The sequence below is a fragment of the Ictidomys tridecemlineatus genome, chromosome 10 (genome assembly GCF_052094955.1).
Source record: "Ictidomys tridecemlineatus isolate mIctTri1 chromosome 10, mIctTri1.hap1, whole genome shotgun sequence".
NCBI classification, from domain to species: Eukaryota; Metazoa; Chordata; class Mammalia; order Rodentia; family Sciuridae; genus Ictidomys; species Ictidomys tridecemlineatus.
In genome coordinates this window covers 115862392-115887968 of record NC_135486.1, presented here as the reverse complement: position 1 = coordinate 115887968, position 25577 = coordinate 115862392, and the positions used below count along the sequence as shown (strand labels likewise).

The 25577-nt window shown below is 52.8% G+C and overlaps 1 protein-coding gene across 1 annotated transcript; it reads left to right on the top strand.

Moving 5' to 3' along the window:
• Positions 1–6078: 6078 nt before the first annotated feature.
• Ephb4 (EPH receptor B4) lies at positions 6079–23300 on the top strand. The gene is made up of 17 exons (XM_005328473.3): positions 6079–6624; positions 9283–9353; positions 9576–9863; positions 10358–10754; positions 12379–12534; positions 12708–13040; positions 13293–13417; positions 13778–13943; positions 15262–15364; positions 15557–15621; positions 15743–15856; positions 15962–16209; positions 19744–19959; positions 20256–20405; positions 20814–21007; positions 21094–21249; positions 22294–23300. The coding sequence occupies exons 1-17, from the start codon at positions 6573–6575 to the stop codon at positions 22421–22423; spliced, it is 2964 nt and encodes a 987-aa protein (XP_005328530.2). The 5' UTR covers positions 6079–6572; the 3' UTR covers positions 22424–23300.
• Positions 23301–25577: the final 2277 nt, after the last annotated feature.

The following is a 25577-nucleotide window of genomic DNA, read 5'->3' as shown; positions in this document are numbered from 1 at the left end:
GGTTAAATATTTAAAAGGGAGGAGGTGCTGGGGATGTGGCTCAGTGGTTAAGCATCACATTTTTATTACCACTTTGTATATAAGGGGTTCTAGATAGTTTGTGGCTCCAGACTAGTGGTGGGTCCTGAAGTTCACATAATTTGGGGATCCCTGCTTAATAAAGTGAAAACAAAATTATGAATCTAAAATTAGGCACCAAAGGGGCTGGGGATGTGGCTCAAGCGGTAGCTCACGCCTGGCATGCGTGCGGCCCGGGTTCGATCCTCAGCACCACATACAAAGAAAGATGTTGTGTCCACCGAAAACTAAGAAATAAAAAAATTTTAAAAAATTAGGCACTAAAGTTAATGTGTTTCTGTTGAGGAATTATCACCAGCTTCAAAAGTTCAAAATATTATAAAAATTACAAAATCTAGAAAAATAACAATATTCATAGGAAACAAGAATGATTAACCTCTGTATTAGTTTCTTTGCTTTTTGCTTTGTTTTGTTTTGTTTTTGTTTTGGTACCGGGGATGGAAATCATGGGCACTTAACCACCAAGTCACATCCCCAAACCTTTTTGTTTTTTATTTTGAAACAGGGTCTCAATAAATTGTTTAGGGCCTCACTAAATTACCAAGGCTGGCTTTGAATTTGTGATCCTCCTGTCTCAGCCTCCTGAGCCATTGGGATCACAGGCGTGCACCAAAATGCCTGGCTCTTGTTTTTTCTTTTCTTAAACCCAGGGCCTTGTGCGTAATAGCAAAGTGCCCTACCATACTGAGCTGTGCCTCCAAGGAATCCAGCTAAACTTTGTAATGCTTTTTTTTTTTTTTTTTTTTTTCCTTTTCTGTACAGGGGATTGAACCCAAGGACACTTACCACTGAGCTACATTTCTAGCCTTTTTTTGTATTTTATTTTGAGACAGGTATCACTGAGTTGCTTAGGGCCTTGCTAAGTTGTTGAGGCTGGCTTTGAACCGGCCATCCTCTGGGCTCAGCCTCTCAAGCTGCTGGGATTACAGGTGTTCACCACTGCACCTGGCTGTAATGCTTTTTTAAATTTATTTTTGTTTTATTTTATTTATTTATTTATTTATTTATTTATTGGTGCTGGAGATTGAACCCAAGGCCTTGTGCATGCTAGGCAAGCACTCTACCAACTGAGCTAAATCCCCAGCCCTGTAATGCTTTTTTTTTTTTTTTTAAATAGGTAAGTTATCTAATTCAGTCCAGTCATCCAGTCATTTTTTAGATCAATTTTATTTTTATATGACAGTGAAATGCATTACAATTCTTATTATGCATATAGAGCACAATTTTTCATATATCTGGTTGTATACAAAGTCTATTCACACCAATTCATGTCTTCATACCTGTTCTTTGGATAGTAATGATCATCACATTCCACCGTTATTAATTACCCCATGCCCCCTCCCTTCCCCTCCCACCCCTCTGCCCTATCTAGAGTTCCTCTATTCCTTCTATGCCCCCCCTCCCTATCCCACTATGAATCAGCCTCCTTATACCTAAGAAAACATTTGGCATTTGGTTTTTTGGGATTGGCTAACTTCACTTAGCATTATTGTCTCTAACTCCTTCCATTTACCTGCAAATGCCATTTATTTACTGAATTTATTCTCTTTTATTGCTGAGTCAGTGCAGTGTTTGTTTGTTTGTTTGTTTGTTTGTTTTTTAGTTTTCGGTGGACACAACATCTTTATTTTTATGAGGTGCTGAGAATCGAACCCAGTGCCCCACGCATGCCAGGCGAGTGCGCTACCGCTTGAGCCACATCCCCAGCCCGCAGTCATTTTATTAAATTTTATTTTTTTAGTATTTTTAGTTTGTAGATGGACACAATACCTTTATTTTATTTATTTATTTTTATGTGGTACTGAGGATCGAACCCAGTGCCTCACACCTGCTAGGCGAGTACACTGCCACTGAGCCACAACCCCAGGCTCCTGTAATGCTTTTTGTTTCCTACTTTTTTCTTAGCTGGTACCCTTTGATCACCTCTCATATGATAATGATTTTGTAACATTTTCTTTATTTTATTTTATTTTCATGCTGGGGATCGAACCTAGAGGTGTTCAACCACTGAGCCACATCATTTTCTGCTTTTTTTGAAAGCAGAAAAATCAATGCAGTATCCAAATGATTATACGTTGATTATGTATATCCAAAAGTTATTTAATTTCACTAGATAAGTAAATAATTAGATAAGTAAACACCAGCTTTATTTATTTATTTTTGCAGGGCTGGGAATTGAACCCAAGGCCTCATACAGGCTAGGCAAGTGCTCTACCACGGAGCCATATCCCTAGCTCTTTTTATTTTTGAGACAGGTCTTGCTTAGTTGCTGGGGCTGGCCTCAAACTTGTGCTCCTCCTCCTCAAACTCCCATGCCTGGGATTACAGGCATGCTGCCCTGCACTTGGCTAAAACTTTTTTCTTTCTTTTTTTTTTTTTTTTGGTACTGGGGATTGAACCCAAGGGTGATAACATTGAGCCACACCCATGGCCCATTTTATTTTATTTTATTTTTTGTGGTGCTGGGGATTGAACCCAAGGCCTTGTGTGTGCAAGGCAAGCACTCTAGCAACTGAGCTATATCCCCAACCCCCATTTTATTTTTTACAATTTTGAGACAGGGTCTCACTAAGTTTCCTCGGACCTCCCTAAGTGAGGTTGGCTTTAAACTTGCAATTCTCCTGCCTCAGCCTCCCTAGTCACTGGGATTCCAGGTGTGTGCTACTGCCCCGAGCTACACTTTACTTTTGATAATGTCAGTACCTCTATTAAATTTCTTTTGTATAAGAGCTATAAGATTTCTAGCCATTTAAGTGTTGTGTGCTGTGGCTTACCCTAAGGACTGTTTAAGTTGATGGCACTCATTAACCAGAGCCATGGAAAGAGTCAAGCAGGTGAGGCATGCTTTAGTTTAAACTTCATGAGTTTTGAAGTAAACTTGAACTTTGGACCTAAATGGGCTAGATAGACCAAGAGAGGGGAGGTTGAGATATAAGAAGCAAAGTGACAACTTCAATAATTTATGGTGAAAAGGCATGATTAGTTGTTGGTTTTTTTATTACATATAGGAAAAGTCACAACTCCCAAGATTGTGCAAAACAATTATCACAGGGTAGATAACAAAAGAGAATCCTACTCCTTTCTCTCTCTTTGTACTGGGGATTGAACCTAGGGGCACTTAACCACTGAGCCACATCTCCAGCCCTTTTTATATATTTTATTTAGAGATGAGGTCTCACTAAGTTGCTTAGGGCCTGGCTAAATTGCTGAGGCTGGCTTTGAACTCTCAATCCTCCTGGCTCAGTCACTCAAGCTGTTGGGATTACAGGTGTGTGCCACCACACCATGCCCAGCCTGGAACCCTACTTCTAGTCATGGATGCGCCATATAACTATTGGCCTGGCAATGTGGGATAACAGCTATGGCTCCAAGAGGGGAACTGGAGTGACAGCCTAGCCAGGCGCAGTGGTGCACACCTGTAATCCCAGCAGCTGGAGAGGTTGACCCAGGAGGGTCATGAGTTCAAAACCAGCCTCAGCAAAATGGAGGCTTGCTAAGCAACTCAGTGGGACCCTGTCTCTAAATAAAATACAAAAAAAGGGCTGGGGATGTGGCTCAGTGGTTGTGTGTTCCTGATTTCAATCTTCAGTACCCCTCCAAAAAAAAAAAAATTAAAAAAAAAAAGAGTGACAGTCTAACATTTGGGATTTGCCAAGAGTCAAGTATGCTGATAATGAAGAAAGGAGGGCTTGAGATTTGTTCAGGTCTCTGGGATAAGCATTGATTCAGGTAGTGATACGAATGCCAACCTGTGTGGGACAATTCTGTGGATACTTAGCTTGCCTGGAAAGTGATTCTGGTGGTCTGAGGGTGGAGGAAATGATCTCACACCCACAGGATAGACCTAGAGTGACTCCAGAGCATTCGAGTATAAATCTCAGGCGTCATCTCCATGGAAAGGGGAAATCATGGGATTGTTACTATTAGCTAATAATTCACTGGATCATATATATTAAATCATTAATTTCCACCAGGTTTTGAAAATTTCTTTCTTTCTTTTTTTGGCTGGGAGCCATGTTTTACTAACCTTGTAAACAATGTTCATTTGGCACATGGTAGTTGTTCAAGAAGAACTTCATTTATTCATCCTTTTATTGATAAACACTAGATACTAGGAATTTGATTATAGGCTGGGGATGGGATTTGAAGACCTGATAAGGGATAGGTTGTGTTTTCTTTTCTTCTCTTTTCAGTACTGGAAATTGCTAGGCAGGAGCTCTACCACTGAGCTACACCACCAGCCCTGGTGTTTTCTAACTGGGGCTTTCTTTGTATTCGCTCTAGATGAGGGGCACTGATCCCCAGGGGTGAAGTACATAGGGTCCTGGTCTGACTAAAGCTGTATTATCTCTTCATCCCTCAGAGTCACCAGGCCTCATTTCCCTGTGCAGGGGCCCCTGTCTCCTCACCACTCAGGCTGACTCCTCTCTGCATAGTGAACTTTATCTCCCACTAAATGAGAAAAATTAAGCAATCAAAGGCCTGGAGCAGGGGGTGCATGGAGGGCAGAGCCCACCCAGAGGTTGAAGACAAAAGTGAGAGGTGCGAATCCTGATGAAGAGGCAGTGTGGGTGTGGATAAACAGGAGGGAGGAGCTGGATACAAGCAGGGAAGACTGAGTCTGGATGGGGAGGGAGGAGGGAATTCCCAGTCCCAGCCGGTCTGCCTGGCTCCAGCCAAGCCGGCTGTTTCCTGCCCTCTGTGACCTCCCACCCCGAGCAGGACCTAGGCTGGGCAGCGAGGAAGGGCAGGGGTGTATGGAGCACCACTTGTGTCAGGAAGATAAGTGCACAGGGACAAGAGGTCATCCAGGGCCGGCTGTAGTCTCTGGGGGCTTAGGGCTCTTGACAGCCCCCAGGTGTCCCGGATGCCTCCTTCCCTGTGACTTGGCTCCTCAGTGCCTCCAGATACTGTCCTCCTTGATTATCTTCAGTCTAAGTTCTTTCCTTCCAGCCCTTGGGGGCTGGACTCTGGCAGCAGCACCCTGGAACCTCCACTATAGACACCCGAAGTAGAAGGGAGATTGGTGGGAGGAACATGGCTTTCCTGGACCCTCCCCTCTAACTGATGGATAGGGGGGGTTGGCAATGAGAGGAAGGGCCCCTCCCGGTCATCCTGAGGGCCCCCAGGAGACGGACAGGAAACAGCCTCAGGAAAGACAGCAGCAGCAGCCCCTCCAGCCCCAGTCCTCTGGGTCTTGGCAGCGGGCGGCAGGGACACCCTCCCACACCCCCACTCCCGCCCCGCGCCCACACAAGAGTGAGAGTGAGAAGAGTGATTTGGAGCTATCCGGACCATCACCATCGGTCACGCCTACCTTTTATTTACCCTTGCTTCCTTGTTTTTTCTAGATTCCTCTTCATCTCAGCCTAGTTCCCCTGCCCTCTCTGCACATTTCACCTCTGGGTTGCACGCACAGTAGGACCTCAATACTTAATGTGCATGAAGTTGAACGTCACAGAACGTCAGCTGCAACTATTGCCTGGAGACTTCTGGGAGGTCCTCCATTCTCAAAAGCCTCTACCCCTTTCTCCCTCCCCTTTCCCCCAAATGCAGTCTCCTGCACCAATTCGGGGATAGTGGGCACATCCAGGACTGGAATCTCAAGTGCACAGCAAGGTCAGAATGAGCTTCGTGTGCACATTTACTCGCACCTCGGTGCGGCTCTTTGCGTTGCTGCGTGTTTCTCTGCTCTTTGGTGCCTGCTGGGTTCGGGCCTGTCCCGAGGGTCCCAGGACCCTGGCCCCAACACGCGCGGTCCCAAGCAGGGCGCACGGCCACAGCGCACGTCTGGGCGGTCCTCCGGCTCCCCGCCCGGCGCCCCTCCCCCTTCTCCAAACTTTCTCTCAACTTCCCGACCTGCTCCATTGGGCTCCCCGCTCCGCTTCCCTCATGAATTATTCAGCAGCTTGCGAGCCAATCAGCCCGCCTGGCCCCCGCGTCGAGCCCGGGCTGGGGGGAGCTGCCCCCGCCCCCTGCACGCCCCTCCCTCCCGGGCAGGCGCCGCCCGGCCCAGTCCCAGCCCGGGCCCGGCCCGCCCGGCCTCACGCCGTAGTCTCCCTCCCTCCCGCTCGGTCCCAGCTCGGGCTCCCACCCTCCCCGCCCGCGCGGAGCGCACTCGGCCCGGCGGCGCGAGCAGCGCCACTCCAGGGAGGGGGGGAGACCGCGAGCGACCAGCCCACCTCTAGCCAGCCGGGGCGGGACCCCGAGGCCCCGAAGGGACCCCGACTCCAGCCACGTCTCGATCTGCGCCCGCCCAGCGCTCCCACTGCCAGGACGCCCCTAGGACGCCTCCTGCGCGCCCGGCAGGGACACGGGGCCACACCTGGGCGCCGTCGCCGGGTGCCCCGCGCGCCCGCATGGGCCAGCGCTGAGGGCCCCGATCGAGAGTCCCGCGCGGGGAGTTGGCGTCCACCCGCCCAGGGGAGGGTCAGACCTGGGGGGGCTAGGGCCCCCCAAACTCGGATCGGATCCAACCCGAGTGAGGCGGCGCCATGGAGCTCCGGGCGCTGCTCTGCTGGGCTTCGCTCACTGCCGCTTTAGAAGGTGAGTTTCCTTCGGGGCACCCCGCCATTTCTGGGGCCCCCAAAGTTGGGCCTCGGATTGGAGGGGCTGACCTCTCCCTGTACCTACCGGGGCACCCGGACCCCAAATGCTTCGGACCAATAGTGCTGGAGCGGGAGGGGGCGGGGAGGAGGCGGCCCGGCGGGGAGTGGAGTTTTCTTTTGTTTGGGAAAGAGATGGAGTCGAGCTCCGACCCGGACGTTCCCCTACCCCAGGCTCCCCAAACTCCTACCCCTAACGCCAGAGGCCCCTGGCAGCTTTGCCCTTCCTCCCTGCCCCAGTCTTCAAAACTATCCCCAAAGTTTCTAACTCACTTCCCACCTCGGGCCAGACATGAAGGAGGGACGATCCTGCAGGAACAACTGCAGACCAGCAGAACTATGTGCTAGGCCATAAAACGACCCCCACCGCCAATTCCTTAGCTTTCACACCTGGATCCTACAACTCCTCAACCCCGTCATTATGGACACTCTCCAGAGTCACACTCCAGACCCCCAAATGGCTTGCCAGGCCACTGCCTTTACCCAGGGGGCCCCCTCCTGCATTTCCCCAGGCTGTACCCGCATCCGTTCAAATGCTATCTGGCCCCCTTCTCTGCTTGAGTCCTCGGCTTCCCTCCACCTCTGAGTGCTAGCAGAAGCTGCCCTAGATGGCCCTAAGTCATCCTCACTCAGCCCAGCTACTAAGCCTCTAGACAACAGGTTTCTAATTTTTTGCTGTATTCCTGTCCAAATATTTCTTCAAAGTCCATGAGACTCTCTCCCCTCCTCCCCCTCCTCTGGAGGGGCAGCCAGGAGTCCTCTAAACCCTCTTCTTGCATCCCTAATCTTCTTTTGGTGAGGCCCCCTCCCTTTCACTGCTGAGAATCAAAGGGTCTCTGGGGAGTGGGCCATGGGGGGCTGCTGACGGAAGGAATCAAAGGCAGTTGGAAAACCCTTCTCCCCTGGCTGGGCAGTGTGCTGCTCTGGGCTGGGGATCAAAGGCTGAGTATGGGAGGGAATGAGCAGAGACGCCCTGCTCAGAGACACCAGAAGAGAAGAACTGTGGGCCATGGGAAGAGGCGGCCAAGGGGGCTGAGAAACCTTCAGGACAAAGCATGGTGGGGAGATGCAAAGAGGAAATGCCTAATCTCATGCCGCTTACCCTGGTGCTTTCCAAGCCCCATGACTATGAGGAGTGAAGTTGCTTTACACACCTTATCTTTTATCTTCACTTTCTGCAACCCTGGGAGAGGGAGGTCCTATTGCCGCCATTATACCGATGAGGAGACTGAGGCTTAGAAATGTTAAGTAATTTGCCCAGCACCGAGGTATACCGTTAGGGGAGTTGTAAGGTGGGAGAGAGCCGAGGAAGGAGAGAGTGACAGAGAAATGGAGGTGAGCAGAGAGTGGGGGAAAGAGAAGAGAGGCAAATGAACTAACTGATCAGAGTTAGAGGCGGCAGGTCTGAGACGGGAGAGAAAGTGAGCCAGCTCTCCAAGCACCTAGGACAGCCCTGAAGCAGAGACAGTGTGTAAATTGGAGACAGGAAAACACTATCCACGCTGGAACAATGGAGGGTGGAGACGGCAGCCTCTATCCACCCGCTTCCCAGAACCCGGGCATCCTGTCCCCAACATGCTGGGCTGTCTCCTGCCACCCATGAGGGCCTTGGGCCTCACCTTGAGCTGGTCAGGTTCCTGCCTGCCCCCTGCCCACTGGACATCATCTAGTGGCTGCCCCACCCTTTCTCCCCTGCAACCCCTATGGGGGTGGGCGGTCCCTGTTCCAGGTGTGTTGCTGGCTCCCCTGGGAAGGCTCTGTCTGCTTCTCCCAGGTCCCCAGTCTCTTGCCCCCCACGTTGCCCTGGCCTCTGTGGGGATTCCCCCACCCTCCCTCTACCCTCTGCTGCCAGAGGCTGCAAGTTTCTCCTAATCCCCCTCCTTCCGCCAGTGCCCTGCCCCCTCCCCTCCATGATGCCCGGCCCAACCAGGTGTGTTCACCCCTACCCCACACCCCTAAAATCTCCTCCCTTTTCCTTCCCGTAACCAAATCCAGATGTGAGAACTCTGGCAGGAGCCAGGGCGGGAACCCAAGCGTCCTGGCCTCCAGCACTTCCTCTTCTGATGGCAGTAAAGTGCAGGGGGGGGGCAGCTGTGCTTCAGGGGTACAGCACCACCTTGAAGGAGGGAAGGGCTGGAGTGTTTGGTGTGAAAGGGGGGTGGGGACTTGGAAGAGGAGTGGAGTTGGGATGGCAAGGAGGCCAACTCTGGGACTTTGGCAAGGGGAAGTGGAGCTTGAGGCTATTCTATAGGGACCATGGTGGGCGCCAGCAGCCCCCCTGCCCACGTGGGGTCTGTGCCAGAGCAGAGTTCTCTTAACACTTTGTGAGCCATGGACCTTTTCCCCTTCAAGCATTAGAACCCTTCTTCCTCCAGTTCTGAGATCAGCATGGTTACTGCCAGCTGCCGCAGATGGAGTTGGCACTAAAACCAGAGGCATGATGTCAGAGGGGGAGCAAAGGGGATGGCTTGCCCCCTCCTCCTGTCCCCTGACTCCAGCTTGGAGCTACACAGAATCTCCTGCCTAAGAGATCTATCTGGTCTTTGGGTCCCCCACCTCCACACTGCAAATGCTGACTTGGTCTCTCTGTCTCTCTTAGAGACTTTACTGAACACAAAATTGGAAACTGCTGATCTGAAGTGGGTGACATTCCCTCAGGTGGAGGGCCAGGTAAGAGCTGGAACTAGGAACTGGGGCCCAGGAGGGAAACTGAGGGAGGGGGAGCGCCAAGCCACTTGCTTTCCATGCCACCCCCAACCCTAGCTGGAGGCAGGTTGAATTGGGGTTCCTCCAAGCCGCTTCTAGCTCCCTCAGCCCCTGCGACCATCTGTCCATCATCCCTCCTCACCCTGGGAGGGACACCCCTGAGCCCAGTTCTTGCTCTTCGCACAGTGGGAGGAGCTGAGCGGACTGGACGAGGAGCAGCACAGTGTGCGCACGTATGAGGTGTGCGACCTGCAGCGAGCCCCAGGCCTGGCTCACTGGCTGCGGACGGGCTGGGTCCCTCGTCGAGGCGCTGTGCACGTGTACGCCACGCTGCGCTTCACCATGCTCGAGTGCCTGTCTCTGCCGCGGGCTGGCCGCTCCTGCAAGGAGACTTTCACCGTCTTCTACTATGAGAGCGATGCAGACACAGCCACAGCCCTCACGCCGGCCTGGATGGAGAACCCCTACATCAAGGTACCCAGCCCGGGCAGCGAGCCCTATGGATGAGCTTCCAAGGCCTTTGGCAGGGGCACTTGCTAGTTTCCGGAAGCAACTTGTCTTTTTAAGTTCCAGCACTCAGGTCCCACTCATCCTACTGGGACCGATTGATTCTTCCTGCCCTGGGTCCTATATCAGTCTGTGCACGTGCCTATCACTACTGTGGTTCATTCATTTCTGTCTCCTTAGCTGGGGTCAGGCCCTGGCATGGCCTGTGTGTCCATAAATGTTTGTAGAACATGTGAATGACTGGAAAGGGGGTTTTGGGGGGTTGGACACATCATAGGAACTGAGCAAGGATGAATGGACAGCTTTGGGACCTGCAGGAACGTTCATATTGGGGAAGGCAGAGGGAATGTTCTAGAATAGGAACCAAGGAGGTCAAGGAACGCGGAGCTGGGATGAAGTCAGTCTACCAGAAAATCAGAGGAGCTGGAGACAATGGCAGTAAGTCTCCCTCCACCCTGCAGGTGGACACAGTGGCTGCGGAGCATCTCACAAGGAAGCGACCCGGGGCTGAGGCGACTGGGAAGGTGAACGTCAAGACGCTGCGTCTGGGCCCGCTCAGCAAGGCCGGCTTCTACCTGGCCTTCCAGGACCAGGGCGCCTGCATGGCCCTGCTGTCACTGCACCTCTTTTACAAGAAGTGCCCCCCACTGACGGTGAACCTGACCCACTTCCCAGGGACTGTGCCTCGGGAGCTTGTGGTGCCTGTGGCTGGGAGCTGTGTAGCAGACGCTATCCCTGCCCCTGGCCCCAGCCCCAGCCTCTACTGTCGAGAGGATGGCCAGTGGGCCGAGCAGCCGGTCATCGGCTGCAACTGTAACCCAGGGTTCGAGGCCACCGAGGGGAACACAAAGTGCCGAGGTGAGGACTAGAAGCTTGCTTGTGCCTTTCGAGAGGGTCCTGCACCCCAATCTTAAACTTTTCCACATTCTTTACTCTCTGACCACTTAGTTTTCAAAGCCTCCAGCTAAGTTTTGAGCTCTTCTTGATTCCAAGACTTCTCCCTTACTCTGTCCAACTCATCTTCTTTTGGTTGCTTTCTGGAAGCTGGCCTGGAAGACTGTTCTTGAGTTAGGGGGACACCTTGTTGGGCTCAGGACAGGACATATAGTTTCCATTCTGGTTCCTTGTGGGTTTTCTTGGACTCAGTAAGTTCTCACTTGTCCTTTCTTTCGAGCAGAGCTTCTCTGTTTGCTTTTCTGAGATGGGGGTCTCACTCTTTTCCCCAGGCTGGCCCCGAACTCCTGAGCTCAGGAGATCCTCCTGCCTCAGCCTCCTGAGTTGGCTACTGTGTCTGGCTAGGGCAGGTCTTCCTAACCTGGGCTTTGTAGGTAGAATGGAGGGCACCTGTGAACTGTGGTGGAGGGGGAAAAAGGACTTTATTTTCACGGCTTTTACCTAAAATTAGCCACTCATGCCCTACGGGATGTGAGCTGCAGTATTTGAAGTAGGATTTGAGGCTGATGCATTATCTACTTCTTAGGTTTTACAGCCCATTCCAGGTGCCACAGGATCTCAGATATTGTCATTGCTCATCATGACCTCAGTGTCACGAGGTTGAGACCTGCCCTTATTTTTTTTTTTTTTTTTTGGACCAGGGATTGAACTCAAGGGCAGTTGACCACTGAGCCACTTCCCCAGCCCTATTTTGTATTTTATTTAGAGACAGGGTCTCACTGAGTTGCTTAGCACCTCTTTTTTGCTGAGGCTGGCTTTGAACTCATGATCCTCCTGCCTCAGCCTCCCAAGCTGCTGGGATTATAGGTGTGTGCCACCGTGCCCAGCCTGCCCCTGTTTCTTGCTAACCAAGAAATACATTGGTTGCTACATCACAAATTTGTTTCCTTTAATCCTTTGATCATTGTGTTGTAGCTTACTTGGTTTCCTTGGTAATCCTGTGTGTTTCGTGTTGTATATTTCACATCATTATTCCGAGCAGGGGTCTGAGGGCTGTATTAGACTGCTGCCAAGGTCGGGGTTAGAAAAGGTTACAACTCCTTCTCCAAAAGGAGGTTTCGGTTTCTCTGGCAGAGGAGAGGTTTCTCATGTCTGCCATTCCACCTTAGCATTACATGCAACCTTAGAAGTAGCTGGACTTTTTTTTTTTTTTTTTTGGTAGTGGGGATTGAACTCAGGGGCACTCGACCACTGAGCCACACCCCAACCCTATTTTGTATTTTATTTAGAGACAGGGTCTTACTGAGTTGCAAGTGCCTTGCTGAGTTGCTGAGGCTGGCTTTGAACTTACACTCCTCCTGCCTCAGCCTCCTGAGCCTCTAGGATTACAGGCATATGCTGCAGCACCTGGCCCCAGTCCTTTTTTTATTTCCTATTTTGAGACAGGGTCTCCCTAAGTTCCTGAAGTTGCCTTTGAACTTTTGATCCTCCTGTCTTGCCCTCCTGGATTGCTGGGATCACAGGTGTGCACCACAGTGCCTGCGTCCGTCATGTTTTTGATAACCCACTCACTCTCTCTTCTTCTTAGCCTGTGGCCAGGGCACCTTCAAGCCCGAGTCAGGAGAGGGGTCCTGCCAGCCATGTCCTGCCAACAGCCATTCTAACACCATCGGGTCCTCTGTCTGCCAGTGCCGCATTGGGTACTACCGGGCCCGTGCGGACCCCCAAGGCGCACCCTGCACCAGTAAGTGACCATCAGCCCGGTACCATTTATCAGGGAGGGAGTATGGACTTCTGGGGTGGACCCCATCACAGCCCTCATTCTTCCCAGCTTCCCCATGGCCCCTTGCCCTCTCCATGTCTGCATGTTCCCTGGCTGCCCTCCCCCTGTCTGTCTGACCCCCTGATTTCCTACAGCCCCTCCTTCTGCTCCAAGAAGTGTGGTTCCCCATCTGAATGGCTCCTCCCTGCACCTGGAATGGAGTGCGCCCCTCGAGTCTGGCGGCCGGGACGACCTCACCTATGCACTTCGCTGCCGAGAGTGTCGTCCAGGGGGGTCCTGCCTGCCCTGTGGGGGAGACCTGACCTTTGACCCCGGCCCCCGGGACCTGGTGGAGCCCTGGGTGGCTATTCGAGGGCTGCGTCCTGACTTCACCTATACTTTTGAGGTCACTGCCTTGAATGGCGTGTCCTCTTTAGCCACAGGGCCTGTCCCATTTGAGCCTGTCAACGTCACCACCGACCGGGAGGGTGAGATTTGGCGGGGGTAGGAGGCGGGAGTGGGAGTGGGAGTGGGATCCCTGGGAGGTGCGGAGGGCCAAGGCTTGTGGGACCAGAAATGGAGGAGAAGGGAGGCTGGAGAGTTAAGGACTGGTCGGGCTCCGGAGAAGGCTAGGGGCAGAGGCGGTCCAAAGACGTTCTTGAATCAGGTGTAGCCTGCAGAGCAATATGAAGGCTAGGTCTGCCTCGCAGCTGGGGCCCATGGCTGCCTGTCTCTCACAGTGCCCCCTGCAGTGTCTGACATCCGTGTGACACGGTCATCACCCAGCAGTTTGAGCTTGGCATGGGCTGTGCCACGAGCGCCCAGTGGGGCTGTTCTGGACTACGAGGTCAAGTACCATGAGAAGGTAAGACCAGGCTCTGGCCCTGGTGGTGGTGGTGATTTGTGGATCTGGCATTCATGCCGGTGCCACCTGAATTGCAGGCATCGGGTGGGCATTTGCTGTATGACCTTAGGCCAGCCCTTTGGCCTCTCTGAGCCTCAGTTTTCTCATCTGTGAACTAGTGACAACAGTATCAGCATCACAGAATTGCTGCAAGGGTTAGGTTGACATAATGAGTGCAAAACACGCCACAGCACAGAGGTTGGGTGAGCTCTTAAGTGGGTGGTCCCGCCACTCACAGGGCCAATGGGCACAGGGGTGGGGGTGGGGCAGGAAGAATGGTGGCAGCTGGAGATTGTCTTACAGCCTCTTCCTCCTGAGCAGGGTGCAGAGGGCCCAAGCAGTGTACGGTTTTTAAAGACCTCAGAAAACCGCGCTGAGCTTCGGGGGCTGAAGCGGGGAGCCAGCTACCTTGTCCAGGTGCGGGCACGCTCTGAGGCCGGCTACGGGCCCTTTGGCCAGGAACATCACAGTCAGACCCAGCTGGATGGTGAGCCTGGGGAGCTGGACCAGGGTTGGGGTGCTGCCCCTGCCACAGGGGGAGGCCTGCCTCTGTCCCATGATGCTCTTGGGTCACAGCCTCATTTTCCTCTTTCAACCTTTGAGGCACAGCCAAGTGCAGAGGGAGCATCTAGGGCATAACCAGCTACACCAACATCTGGGTGTGAGGTTGGCTTGGTGGCTTACCAGCCGTGTGACCTTTAACAGCCCTTCACTCATGATTCCCCATCCAGTAAATGGGAAAATCATGAAGCCTTTATTACATGGGGCTTTGAGGATCAAATGAGGTAACGTGTTGGTTTTATTTCTTTATATATTTTGTGGTAATAGGGGTTGAATCCAGAGCCGCTCTACCTCTGAGCCTCATCCCCAGCCCCGTTTTCTTTCTTTTACTTTAAGACAAAGTCTCACTAAGTTTTGAAGCTGGCCTTGAACTTTCAATCCTCCTGCCTCGGCCTTTTGAATCACTGGGATTACAGTCGAATACCTAGGGGACCATCCTCTTTGCAGCTGAATTTTAATCCTAGTAATCCATTGTATGAGCTGGGCGAGGTGGTGAGGGGAGGCTGAGGCAGGAGGATTGCAAGTTGAAGGCCAGTCTGTCCAAATTAGTGAGACCCTGTCTCAAAATAAAAAATAAAAAGGGCTGTGGGCCAGGTGCGGTGGCGCAAGCCTGTAATCCCAGAGGCTTGGGAGGCTGAGACAGGAGAAATGCAAGTTCAAAGCCAGCCTCAGTAACTTCGAGGTGCTAAGCAACTCAGTGAGACCCTGTCTCTAAATAAAATACAAAATAGGGCTGGGGATGGGGCTCAGTGGTTGAGTGCCCCTGAGTTCCATCCCCCGTGTACCCCCCAAAAAAGGGGGGCACTGTGGATGTAGCTCAGTGGTAAAGCACCCCTGGATTCAATTCCCAGTACCACCGAAACAAAAGCATTGTATGAAATTTGTGAATATAGCACATTTTCTTTATTCGTTCATTGATTGGTGGACATTTGGGTCTCCATTTTTTGGTTAGAAATCTTAATTTTCATCTTCGATCTTTCACTCAAGTGAGACTTTTTGTGGATCCCAATCTGATCAAAACCAAATTAAAACCGCTCTGGCAGTTAGAAAGTTGAAAAATGTCCCGCCTTGTCCTGGGGGACTTCCGAGGAGCCCATGGGATATGGAAAGCAGTTTGAAGCCCATTGTTCTCTCCCCACCTGTGCTGGAGCCTGTCCTCAGGAGACCTCAGCTCATTGCTTGAGGCTGGGACTTGGGGCTGCAGGGCCCTTGGAGTCCACTGACTGGGGCCTCTCCTCCCCTAGAGAGTGAGAGCTGGCGGGAGCAGCTGGCCCTGATAGCAGGCACAGCGGTCGTTGGTGTGGTACTGGTCCTGGTGGTCATTGTCATTGCTGTCCTCTGCCTCAGGTAAGGGTTTTGGGTATCTGGAGGGTCCTAGAGGTCCCTGGAAGCCCTGGGTGAATGGCCACCCGTCCTTGGGCTCCAGGGCCAGCCTTTCTGTCTGCCCCATTGGGCTGTTTTCCTTTGAAGTCTTCTCTGACCCCTGCTCCTTCTGCAGAGATGTGACTCGGTTTACCTTTTTTTCCCCATTGGCTACAGGAAGCAGAGCAACGGGAGGGAGGCCGAATACTCGGACAAACACGGGCAGTATCTCATCGGGCATGGTAGGTGGGCCTCTGCTAAGGGAGGTCGGGGCTGGGGACCTGAACAGTGAGCACGAGTCAGGGTGCCCGAGTCCCATGGCAGTCACTCTTGGCTAACAGGGTCCCCTGTGTGACCCCTCAGGTACGAAGGTCTACATTGACCCCTTCACATATGAAGACCCCAATGAGGCTGTGAGGGAGTTCGCCAAAGAGATCGACGTCTCCTATGTGAAGATTGAGGAGGTGATAGGTGCAGGTGAGAGGAGGGCGCACCTGGGAGTGGGCGTGGGGGGGGGGCAGGAGGGATGGCAGGGCTGCACCCAGGCAGGAGGGGAGTCAATTCTTGGTGTCCCCCTTGAAGGCGAGTTTGGTGAGGTGTGCCGGGGGCGACTGAAGGCCCCTGGGAAGAAGGAGAGCTGTGTGGCCATCAAGACCCTAAAGGGGGGCTACACCGAACGGCAGCGGCGGGAGTTCCTGAGCGAGGCCTCCATCATGGGCCAGTTTGAGCACCCCAACATCATCCGCCTGGAGGGCGTGGTCACCAACAGCGTGCCCGTCATGATCCTCACTGAGTTCATGGAGAACGGAGCCCTGGACTCTTTCCTTCGGGTAAGACACCCAACTCGCTACCCACACCCACCCTGTACCCCCCCAGGGCAGCCAAACAGCAGGGGTCAGTGGGGATTGGAGCCCAGCACAGCAGAGCCCAGATCAGCCGCCAGCCCTCTCCCTCTCCTCCGGCCATGCTCTGGCTTGGTTGTTCCTTCAGGAAAAGTTCAAGTTCCTGAGACTAGTCTTTCCTTGGACCTGTGTGGGGCCAGCTGATCCCACACAGGTAGGGGCTGGGGACAAGAGCAGTGAGCAAGACCAGCTGAGAAGCGGTCATTCTTTTGACAAACATTTTTTGGTACTGGGGATTGAACTTGAGCATTTAACCAGTGAGCCATATTTCTAGCCCCTTTTTGTATTTTATTTAGAGACACCGTCTCGCTTAGTGCCTCATTAAGTTGCTGAGGCTGCTTTGAACTCGCCACCCTCCTGCCTCAGCCTTCCTAGCTGCTGGGATTACAGGCGTGCGCCACCGCGCCTGGCTCTTTTGACAAATATTTACTGAGCACCTGCTATGCACCGGCCCCTATCCCAGGCCCCGGGAACAATGCCATGAGTACAGCAGCTGGGTTTTCTGCTCTTGGAGAGCAGACAGTCTCATGGCAGTTAACAAGTAAACAAACGAGCTTTTCATATAAGTAAACACACCATTGCAGTGTAAAAAGAAAGAAAATCAGAGGGATCTTGGAACGATGGTGGGAGATGAGGCGGGAAGCACTTATTTTATATTTTTGTCACTTCTGCTGAATTTTAAGCTTTACTGGGTGTCTTTTAAAAATAAATCAGGGCTAGGGTTATGGCTCAGAGGTAAAGTGCTCTCCTAGCATGTGTGAGGCACTGGGTTCGATCCTCAGCACCACATAAAGTAAAATAAAGACATTGTGTCCACCTGTAACTGAAAAATAAATATTTAAAAATAGATAAAAATAAATAAAAATCAAAATGTTTTTCTGCATAGTAAAATGACAGTGCATTTCACAGAATTACAATGATTCTTTAGTACCATCTAATGAACATCCAGTTGATATTCACATTTTCCCACTTGTTCCCAAAATGTCCTTTATTGCTGGTTATTTCAAATCCAGGATCCAATTCAGGACCAGACATTGCACCTGAGCTTGTCATGACACTGACATGCTGGGGACCTGGGCTTCTTGTCCCCATGAATGTCCCACCTTCTGAATATATGGCTTCATCTTTGTGGGGCTATTTATTTATTTGGTTTTACTTTCCTGGGGATTGAACTCAGGGGTGCTCTACCACTGAGCTTTTTTTTTTTTCCCCCAGCCATTTTTATTTTTTACTTTGAGACAGGATCCTATTAAGTTGTCCAGGCTGACCTTGAACTTGTGATCTCCTGCCTCAGCCTCCAGAGTCACTGGGATCCTAGATGTGTGTCACTGCACCCAGCTCCTACTGGGGTCATTTAGCTCGTTTCTCTTATATTTCCTGTAAGCGAAGCTCTTTCTGATGTTTTGATAAGTTGGAAATAAAACATTTATGGCTGCCCTGTATTTCACACGGGTCCCATGGGTGGACAGTCACTTTGGCCCCCTCTATATAAGTGTTGCTGGGACAGATCCTGGAGTGTCAAGAGGACACTTACTCCTTAGCCTTACTCCTCCTTGTGGTCATAAGGAGTCTGTGATGTGTCTGGGACTCTACAGAGGTCGTGTTGCAGGGAGGTGAGGAGGTAGAAGGGAGAAGAGATGACATTTGGGTAGACGAGAAAGAGCCAGTCATGAGAAGACGGGGGACGAGGTGCCGGATGAGAGTGGACACCCACAATGGGCCGGAAGGAACTCTGCATGTTTAACAAACAGGCTAGTAGCAGGGTGTGGCGGTACACGCCTGTCATCCCAACGGCTGGGGAGGCTGAGGAGGAGGATCACAAGTTCAAAGCCAGCCTCAGCAATTCAGCAAGACCCTGTCTCTAAATAAAATATAAAAAGGGGTGGGGTTGTGGCTCAGTGGTTGAGCACCCCTGGGTTCAATCCCTGATACAAAAAGAAAAATTAAAAAGGCTAGTGAGGTTGAGCAGAGGAGCAGTAGTAGGTCTTGCAATGGGGGTGGGAGGAGACCCCTTTGGAGGAATTTAGGCTGGACAGTGAGATGACTGAAGGAGGTCCCTTTAGGGTGCTGGGGAGCCAGTGCCACCACAAGCAGCCAGTGAATAGACTGCTGCAGCCCTTTAGGGGTGGAGCAAAGTGGTTGGACTGGGAACACATTTAGGAATCATCAGGGCCAGCAGATTCCTGTGGATCGCAAGTGGCAGGTGAGCTTGGAGGAATCCCAGGAAACTCTTGAGATCTCCTGCCTGACCACTGCCAAGTGGCGTTTTCATAAACTGAGATGGGGAGCATAGGACAGGTGGGTGCAGGACTGGAGGATGAATTCAGAATTTGATTCTTGGCCTCTGGGTCCCTGAACCTGCAGGGCTACAGAGGGTCCCTTGTAACCCAGCAGAACCAGAAGGCAGGATCAGTTAATTCCCATCTGCCTGGTCAGTTTACCTGATGGACACTCTGGAGAGTTTTGTTTCTGGTTTTTGCAGGGCAGGGACTGAACCCAGGGCCTGTGCATACCAGGCAAACGCTCATTCTACCATATCCCCAGCCAGAGAGTAGACTCTGAAAAAGTCAAGGTTGGGCTTTAGACCTCAGCTTTGGTGCTGTGTGCCCCCAGTTTCTCACTGTTCTCTTGCATAGTCATACAGTGTGCTGAAGTTTGAGGCTGGATCAGGATGAAGACATTTCTACCGGTAGACACGCAGCCTAGAGCACACTTCTAACAGTCCGGACTCTGGCTGTCACCTAGGGAGCATGTTAGATTAAAAGCACTGGTTATTTTCTGAGTGTAAAGCACTGTACTGTTAAATGGAAGAAAAAAATTAAATCATCTCCTTGTCTTTTTTTTTTTTTTCTTTTTGGTGTCAAGGATTAAACCCAGGGGCACTAAACCACTGAGTCACATCCCCAATCCTTTTTTTTAAAAAAAAATCCTTTTTTTGTATATGGACATGATTTTTTATTTTTATGTGGTGCTGAGGATCGAACCCAGGGCCTCACACATACGAGGTGAGTCCTCCACCACTGAGCCACAACCCCAGCCCCTCCAATCCTTTTTTATATTTTATTTAGAGACAGTCTCACTGAGTTGCTTAGGTACTTGCTAAATTGCTGAGGCTGGCTTTGAACTCATGATCCTCCTGCCTCGGCTTTCCGAGCCACTGGCATTATAGGTGTGCTCCTCTGTGCTTGGCTTATCTCCTTAATAGTCTGAACAAGAAAGACCTGAATGCAGATCTTTGAAACAGGAAGGAGGATAGGCATTGTATGATGATGTCATAGTAAGAGCTAAGCGAAGGCAAAGGTGAGAGAGGAGAAGGGCTCAATTGGGGAAGCTAGTAGGCTTCCCTACAGGTGAGTTGAGAGACCGATCTGCAAATGACTGATAGGGTTTAGGAAACACAGGGAGGAAGAAGAGTGGGCAGAGCGGTCCTAACCAAGCTCCTCTTTCCTGTTGGATGTTCAGCTGAACGACGGGCAGTTTACGGTCATCCAGCTGGTGGGCATGTTGCGGGGCATTGCCTCTGGCATGCGGTACCTTGCTGAGATGAGCTATGTCCACCGAGACCTGGCTGCCCGCAACATCCTGGTCAACAGCAACCTAGTCTGCAAGGTCTCTGACTTTGGCCTTTCCCGATTCCTGGAGGAGAACTCTTCTGATCCCACCTATACGAGCTCTCTGGTGAGTCTGGGGACCAGGGGATGAACCAGATTCCCAGGGCTACGTGGGGAGGGCAGGTTGGAAAGGTAGGAGGCTGAGGAATTGCAGCTCTGGACCAGGACAGGATACGTGTTCAGACTGAAGGAGAATCACTTTTTGGATATTTAAGGAAAGAACAGAGTTGGGGAGGGGAGGACTTAGGTCCCAGAAACAAAGAAGGCCTGAGCTAGGGGGAAAAGAGCAAAGTCAGAGGGCCGGGTACTGTGTGCCTGGGTCCTGGGTGTCCCTGAGTCCATCTTTTCCTCCTCATCCTGCAGGGAGGAAAGATTCCCATCCGTTGGACGGCCCCTGAGGCCATTGCCTTCCGAAAGTTCACATCTGCCAGCGACGCCTGGAGCTATGGGATTGTGATGTGGGAGGTGATGTCTTTTGGGGAACGGCCCTACTGGGACATGAGCAATCAGGACGTAAGTGTCCCTGGGTCCTACCAAGCATTCTGGGGTGTTCTCTCACCTGGAATATGGGGTGGGGGTGGAAGTTTCCAGACTCATTACAGGCAGTTTGGGGGGGCGTGGCACAAAGAAGAGGTGATCTGCTCAGAAGAGTCTGATCTAGCATATTTGGGTCACAGAGGGATACAGGTGTGGAGGGCAGGATTTGGAGGTTACACATCCAGATCAAAGCCCAAGAACTTCTGGGGTGTACAGCCACAGCCAGCCTCAAGAACAGCCAGAAGGACTCCCAGATGTGTGATTCTGGGGGCTGTAGCTCCCATCCTGGCATGGGCTATGTTGTCATTTCTGGATGCCCTTTGGCATCTCCCTTCTCCAGGGACAGCGAGACAGCCTCACTCTGCGTTTCTTCCCATCACCCAGGTGATCAATGCCATTGAGCAGGACTATCGGCTGCCCCCGCCCCCAGACTGCCCCACCTCCCTCCACCAGCTCATGCTGGACTGTTGGCAGAAGGATCGGAATGCCCGGCCCCGCTTCCCCCAGGTGGTCAGCGCCCTCGACAAGATGATCCGGAACCCTGCCAGCCTCAAAATCGTGGCCAGGGAGAATGGCGGGTGAGGACCCTAAAGAAGAGCCCTCCTCCTTCCCCCATCCCCCCCCCCCAGAGCAGAGGTCAGCATTACCCCCCTCCCCTCTGCAGTGCCTCGCACCCTCTCCTGGATCAGCGGCAGCCTCACTACTCGGCTTTTGGCTCTGTGGGAGAATGGCTTCGAGCCATCAAGATGGGGAGATACGAAGAAAGTTTTGCAGCAGCTGGGTTTGGCTCTTTCGAGCTGGTCAGCCAGATCTCCGCCGAGTAAGTGGAAGGGATGGAAAGTAGAGGGCACCCGGGGGCAGCGAGCGAGGGGGCCAGAGCCAGGCCCTTAGGTTCAGCAGGGGTCTTTGGTGTCAACCTCAGGGCCAGTATCCCCTCCGTGGAGCAGAGCTAAGGACTCCAGAGCGTCCCTAGAACAACCCCCCAAGTAGTAACAGCTACCGGGGCTGCCCGCAGGGGCCTCGGGGATCAGCACACCCCACTCATCTCCCGGAGCCGCCTCAGCCCGGGTCAGCCCTTGTGCTCCCAGTTTGTATTTATCTTTGTGCTTCTATCTACATTCCAGACCCAACTCTCACCCTAACGTGTCAACTCTGCTTCTCTTTTCCCACCCATAAAAGGAGAAGGTTTTGGAGATCCTTCCCGGCTTTAATGTTAAATGGTTTTATGATTCCACGGCCTCCCAAACAACTCTTCTCCCTGGGTTGGCCCCTGGGACTCCTCCTTTCTGCCTTCCCATTTCTTTCCCAAGGCCTCTACTTACCCAGGTTTGAGTAATAGCAATAGAAGTCTGGAGTCAGAGGAACCCTGGCAAGGCCAGTCCCTTGCCCACCTGCCCTGCTGGGCCAGGGTCTCACCTCCCTAACCTGCTACAGCTTCTCCTGTCTCGGGGTCCTATCCAGTCTCACCCTCCTTTGTCCCTTATCTCAGAGTCCGTGAACCAGGAGCTTCCCCTTCCCCTCCACCCAGTTCTTCCTTTCTCTCTTCCTGGCCTATTTATTCTCACTTCTCCTTTCCCCTCTAAAGCAGTTTGTGGGGCCTTTTCTCCCTCTGCCACTTTGTGCTTCTGCAATTCCGCCCTGATGCCCCCCCCCCTTGGAGAGACCGAGCTGAGACCCAGCCCCACCACCTACTGCAGCTGCACACAAGGCCACCCCCCCACATCCCTGACCCGCACCCATCTGCCCCGCTGGCCTTCCTGATTGGCTGACAATTCCAAAGTCGAGAAAGGGTCGGGGGGCCTGGAACTAAGCAAGAAGGGTGCCCCCCCAGCCCTATGGCTCACTTAGTCCTATTATTCCACAGGGATCTGCTCCGAATTGGAGTCACTCTGGCTGGACACCAGAAGAAAATCTTGGCCAGTGTCCAGCATATGAAGTCCCAAGCCAAGCCTGGAGCTCCGGGTGGGACAGGAGGACAAGCCCCTCAGTATTGACCTCCAGGAATTCCTCACCCCAGGGGCATGGCCTCCCCTTTTTCCTGGGGTAAAGTCGGGTGGGGTCTCACAGAGGCCCCCATCCCTGGCCCCACTGGATTGCACTTTGAACCCATAGGTGTGGAGAGTTGGCAATTTGGAGAGACAGGACTTAGGGTTTGTGCTATATCACATCCCGTCCCCTCGGGGTGGGAAACCCCAAACCCCAGGGTGAGGGCACCTTTCCCTCAGAACTGGGTGTGACCAGAGGGAAAGGAAGCACCCATAATCTCCCAGCTTCCCCAGAGGGCTCCCCAGGTGCTCCCTCACCTCCATGGGCATGTTCTTGCAGACCAAAGAGAGGGTGACCAGCCTGCCAGCTGGGAGTGGAGCGCTGTCCCAGGAGGCAGGAAGGGGTGTCATGCAATGACACAGTCATTGATCTTTGATGCCCCGACTTGCTGCTGTTGCCACCGAACTCAATCATTCTTCCTTGTAAATGCCCCTCCCCCATCTGCTGCCTTCATATTGAAGGTTCTTGAGTTTTATTTTTTTGTTCTTGGTCTTCATTCCCTCCCTCCCCTCTTTCTGTTTTGTTTTTCTGCCATCCCAGTCCTTATTTTTTGTTTTGGAGGGCACCTGTTTCTCCTCTCCTCCTTTGCCCAAGGTTGAAACAGGGACCCTTCGAAGTGTCTTGTTTCCAGAGCAGTGCCTTGGTCACACCACAGTCCCAGATGGTTCCCTGCCCCCCAAATCCCCCCAAGCTGTGTCAGTGAGGGAAGTGTGGGGAAGGGGGGCTGTGGTGGAAACCAGAGACAGACGCTGGTGCTTGGAGGGGTCCTTAAATTATATTTAAAAAGAAACTTTTTTTGTATAAATAAAAGAAAATGGGACATGTCCCAGTTCTGGGGGTGATTGCCAGCCAGGATGGACTAGATTTCCAAGGACAGTGGGGTCTGGGTCAGGCAGCAGAGCTGTGGGGGCCTGAGTACTCCGTTCCCAGCTCGGGGTGTGTTTGAGATGGTGGGGTGGGGGCCTTGGGAGATGAGTCACCGGCAGCTGCTTCTAACCGCTCCAGCTAGCTGTGCCAAGAGCCTGGGGCATCTCCGGGGTGGGGCTGCCCCCTCCCACCCCTGCCTGGTTCCTCTTAGCCCTGGCAGGGGGCTGTGAGGGAGGGAGGCCTTGAGCCCATAGCCCTGCCCTGCAGCCCTCTGAAAGGGAGGGGGCACGGCTGGAGGGGGAGACAGATGTGGGCCAGATGTTGACAGCTGGGGTTGGCTGAGAGGCCACTGGGGAGAGAAGGTACTGGCTGTGGGGGAAGGGAAGAGGTGGGAGTGGCTGAAGGGGCCCCCCACGTGTGTGCTGGATGGCGGATGGCGGGCAGTTGGAGGACAATTCCCTCATTCAGTATGCCGCCCAGGCAGGTTCTCCCAGCCTGGGGAGCGAGGGACCAACTGAGTGTCTGCCCACCGCCATCCCCCACTCGTCCTCCCCACACTGGAAGATGAGGCTGGGGTCTACCCCCACTCTTGCTCTGCTCTGCCTCCTCTCCCTCCCAGCAGGACACCAGCAGGCAGGCTCTAGTGAGCCCCACTACCTGAAGCAGCTTTTTTCCACTTCTGCTTCCCATCGCCCCCTGTTGTCATGTTGGAGTCAGTGCAGGTTGAGTCCGGGACAGTGAGCTGGTTCCACCTCCTCAGCCCTAGAGTCCCTAACGCTCTTGGGTCCTCTGCCCCTTCTCTCCCTTGGCGATGTATTTTGATTCCCCAAGACGGGGTGGAAGGGATTCTGTCCTGCTTGAGGGAGTAGGTCCACCCAGAGGCCAGCACCCCCAACCCTCTGCCCCTGCCAAACAGACTTCCCGGCTAGATAAGGTAACATTCCAGGGTTGCTGGGGGAAGGAATAAAGGTTAAGGCTGTAGGGCAGAAATGGAGCCCAGGCAAAGATGAAGTCCAGGTGCAGGAGCGGAGCTGGGGGCAGGCAGCAGCAGGAGCCCATGATGCCCTACTCAGTTCCAGAGGCTGCCCTGCTGCCCCATGTGTGGAGCTCCTCCACCAAGGGAGTGAGAGCCATGCCAGGCAGGGTGGCCAGCCCAGGGCACCCCTTCTTTCCTAGGCCCTTTCCCCATTAGGTTGCTGAAGGGCTGGTCTACTAGGGTAAGCACAGAGTCACATCTTTGGAGTATCTTGGTCTATCCTGCTCCAACAGACCCAGACCCAGGTTCCAGACTGTCAGAGACCTACACCCTCCCCCAGCCTCCCTGTCTCCCTTAGAGCCCAAGCAGGATAGGCCAGCCTGTCTATCAGGCTACCTGATGGGAGGACGGATGGAGCCCCTCACCGGCAAGGGAGGGGCAGAAAGTAAGCCCCTCAATCTCACCCTGGGCTGGGGGTTGCCCCACTCCTCCAAAACTGGCCCCAACCCCACCCTCAGTTCCCAAAGTAACTCCCAGGCCCTTTGAGGGGATGGAGAAATGGGGAGGGTGGGCTCCTTCCCTGAGGGCCATTCACTTCACGAAAGAGCCACAACCCCATCCTTAGCCTTCACTCAGGGGTGAGTTTCATCAGGGGTGGTGCCTGGAGGCTGAGGCAGGAGGACTACAAGTTCCAGGCCAGCCTCAGCAATTGAGCAAGGCCCTAAGCAATTTAGCAAGACCCTGTAAAAATAAAAAAGCGCTGGGGGTTTGGCTTAGTGGTAAAGCACCTCGGAGTTAAATCCCCAGTACCCCCCCTTTCCCTAAATACAGAGAGGGCTTCTCAAATGACTTTTTATTCCCCTTAGTGGGGAATTCAGAGGCCTGACCTCCAAGAAGCAGGGTTCCTGAGTAAAGATGGACTTGTGGCGCCTTTTCTCCTGTACCCCAGGCCACAGGCTTCATTCTACCTACTTCCCTGCCTTCTGCCTTTCCTGTTGATGGTGTCTCCCAGAGCTGAATGGCTATTCCCACGGCTTCTTCTAAGGGACAAGCTGCTTTCCTCCTCAGATCTAGCCACCCTGCCACTCTTCCTGCTGGGGATTGAACCCAGTGCCTCATGCCTGCTAAGCTCTCCTAATGGGCCACATCCCAGCCCAATAGCACCCAGGCCTTGGCCCCCACCACTCTCCCTCCAGTTTCAACTCCAAAGACCCACCTCACAGACCACTGCTTCTGCCATAATCACAGAAATTCAGAAC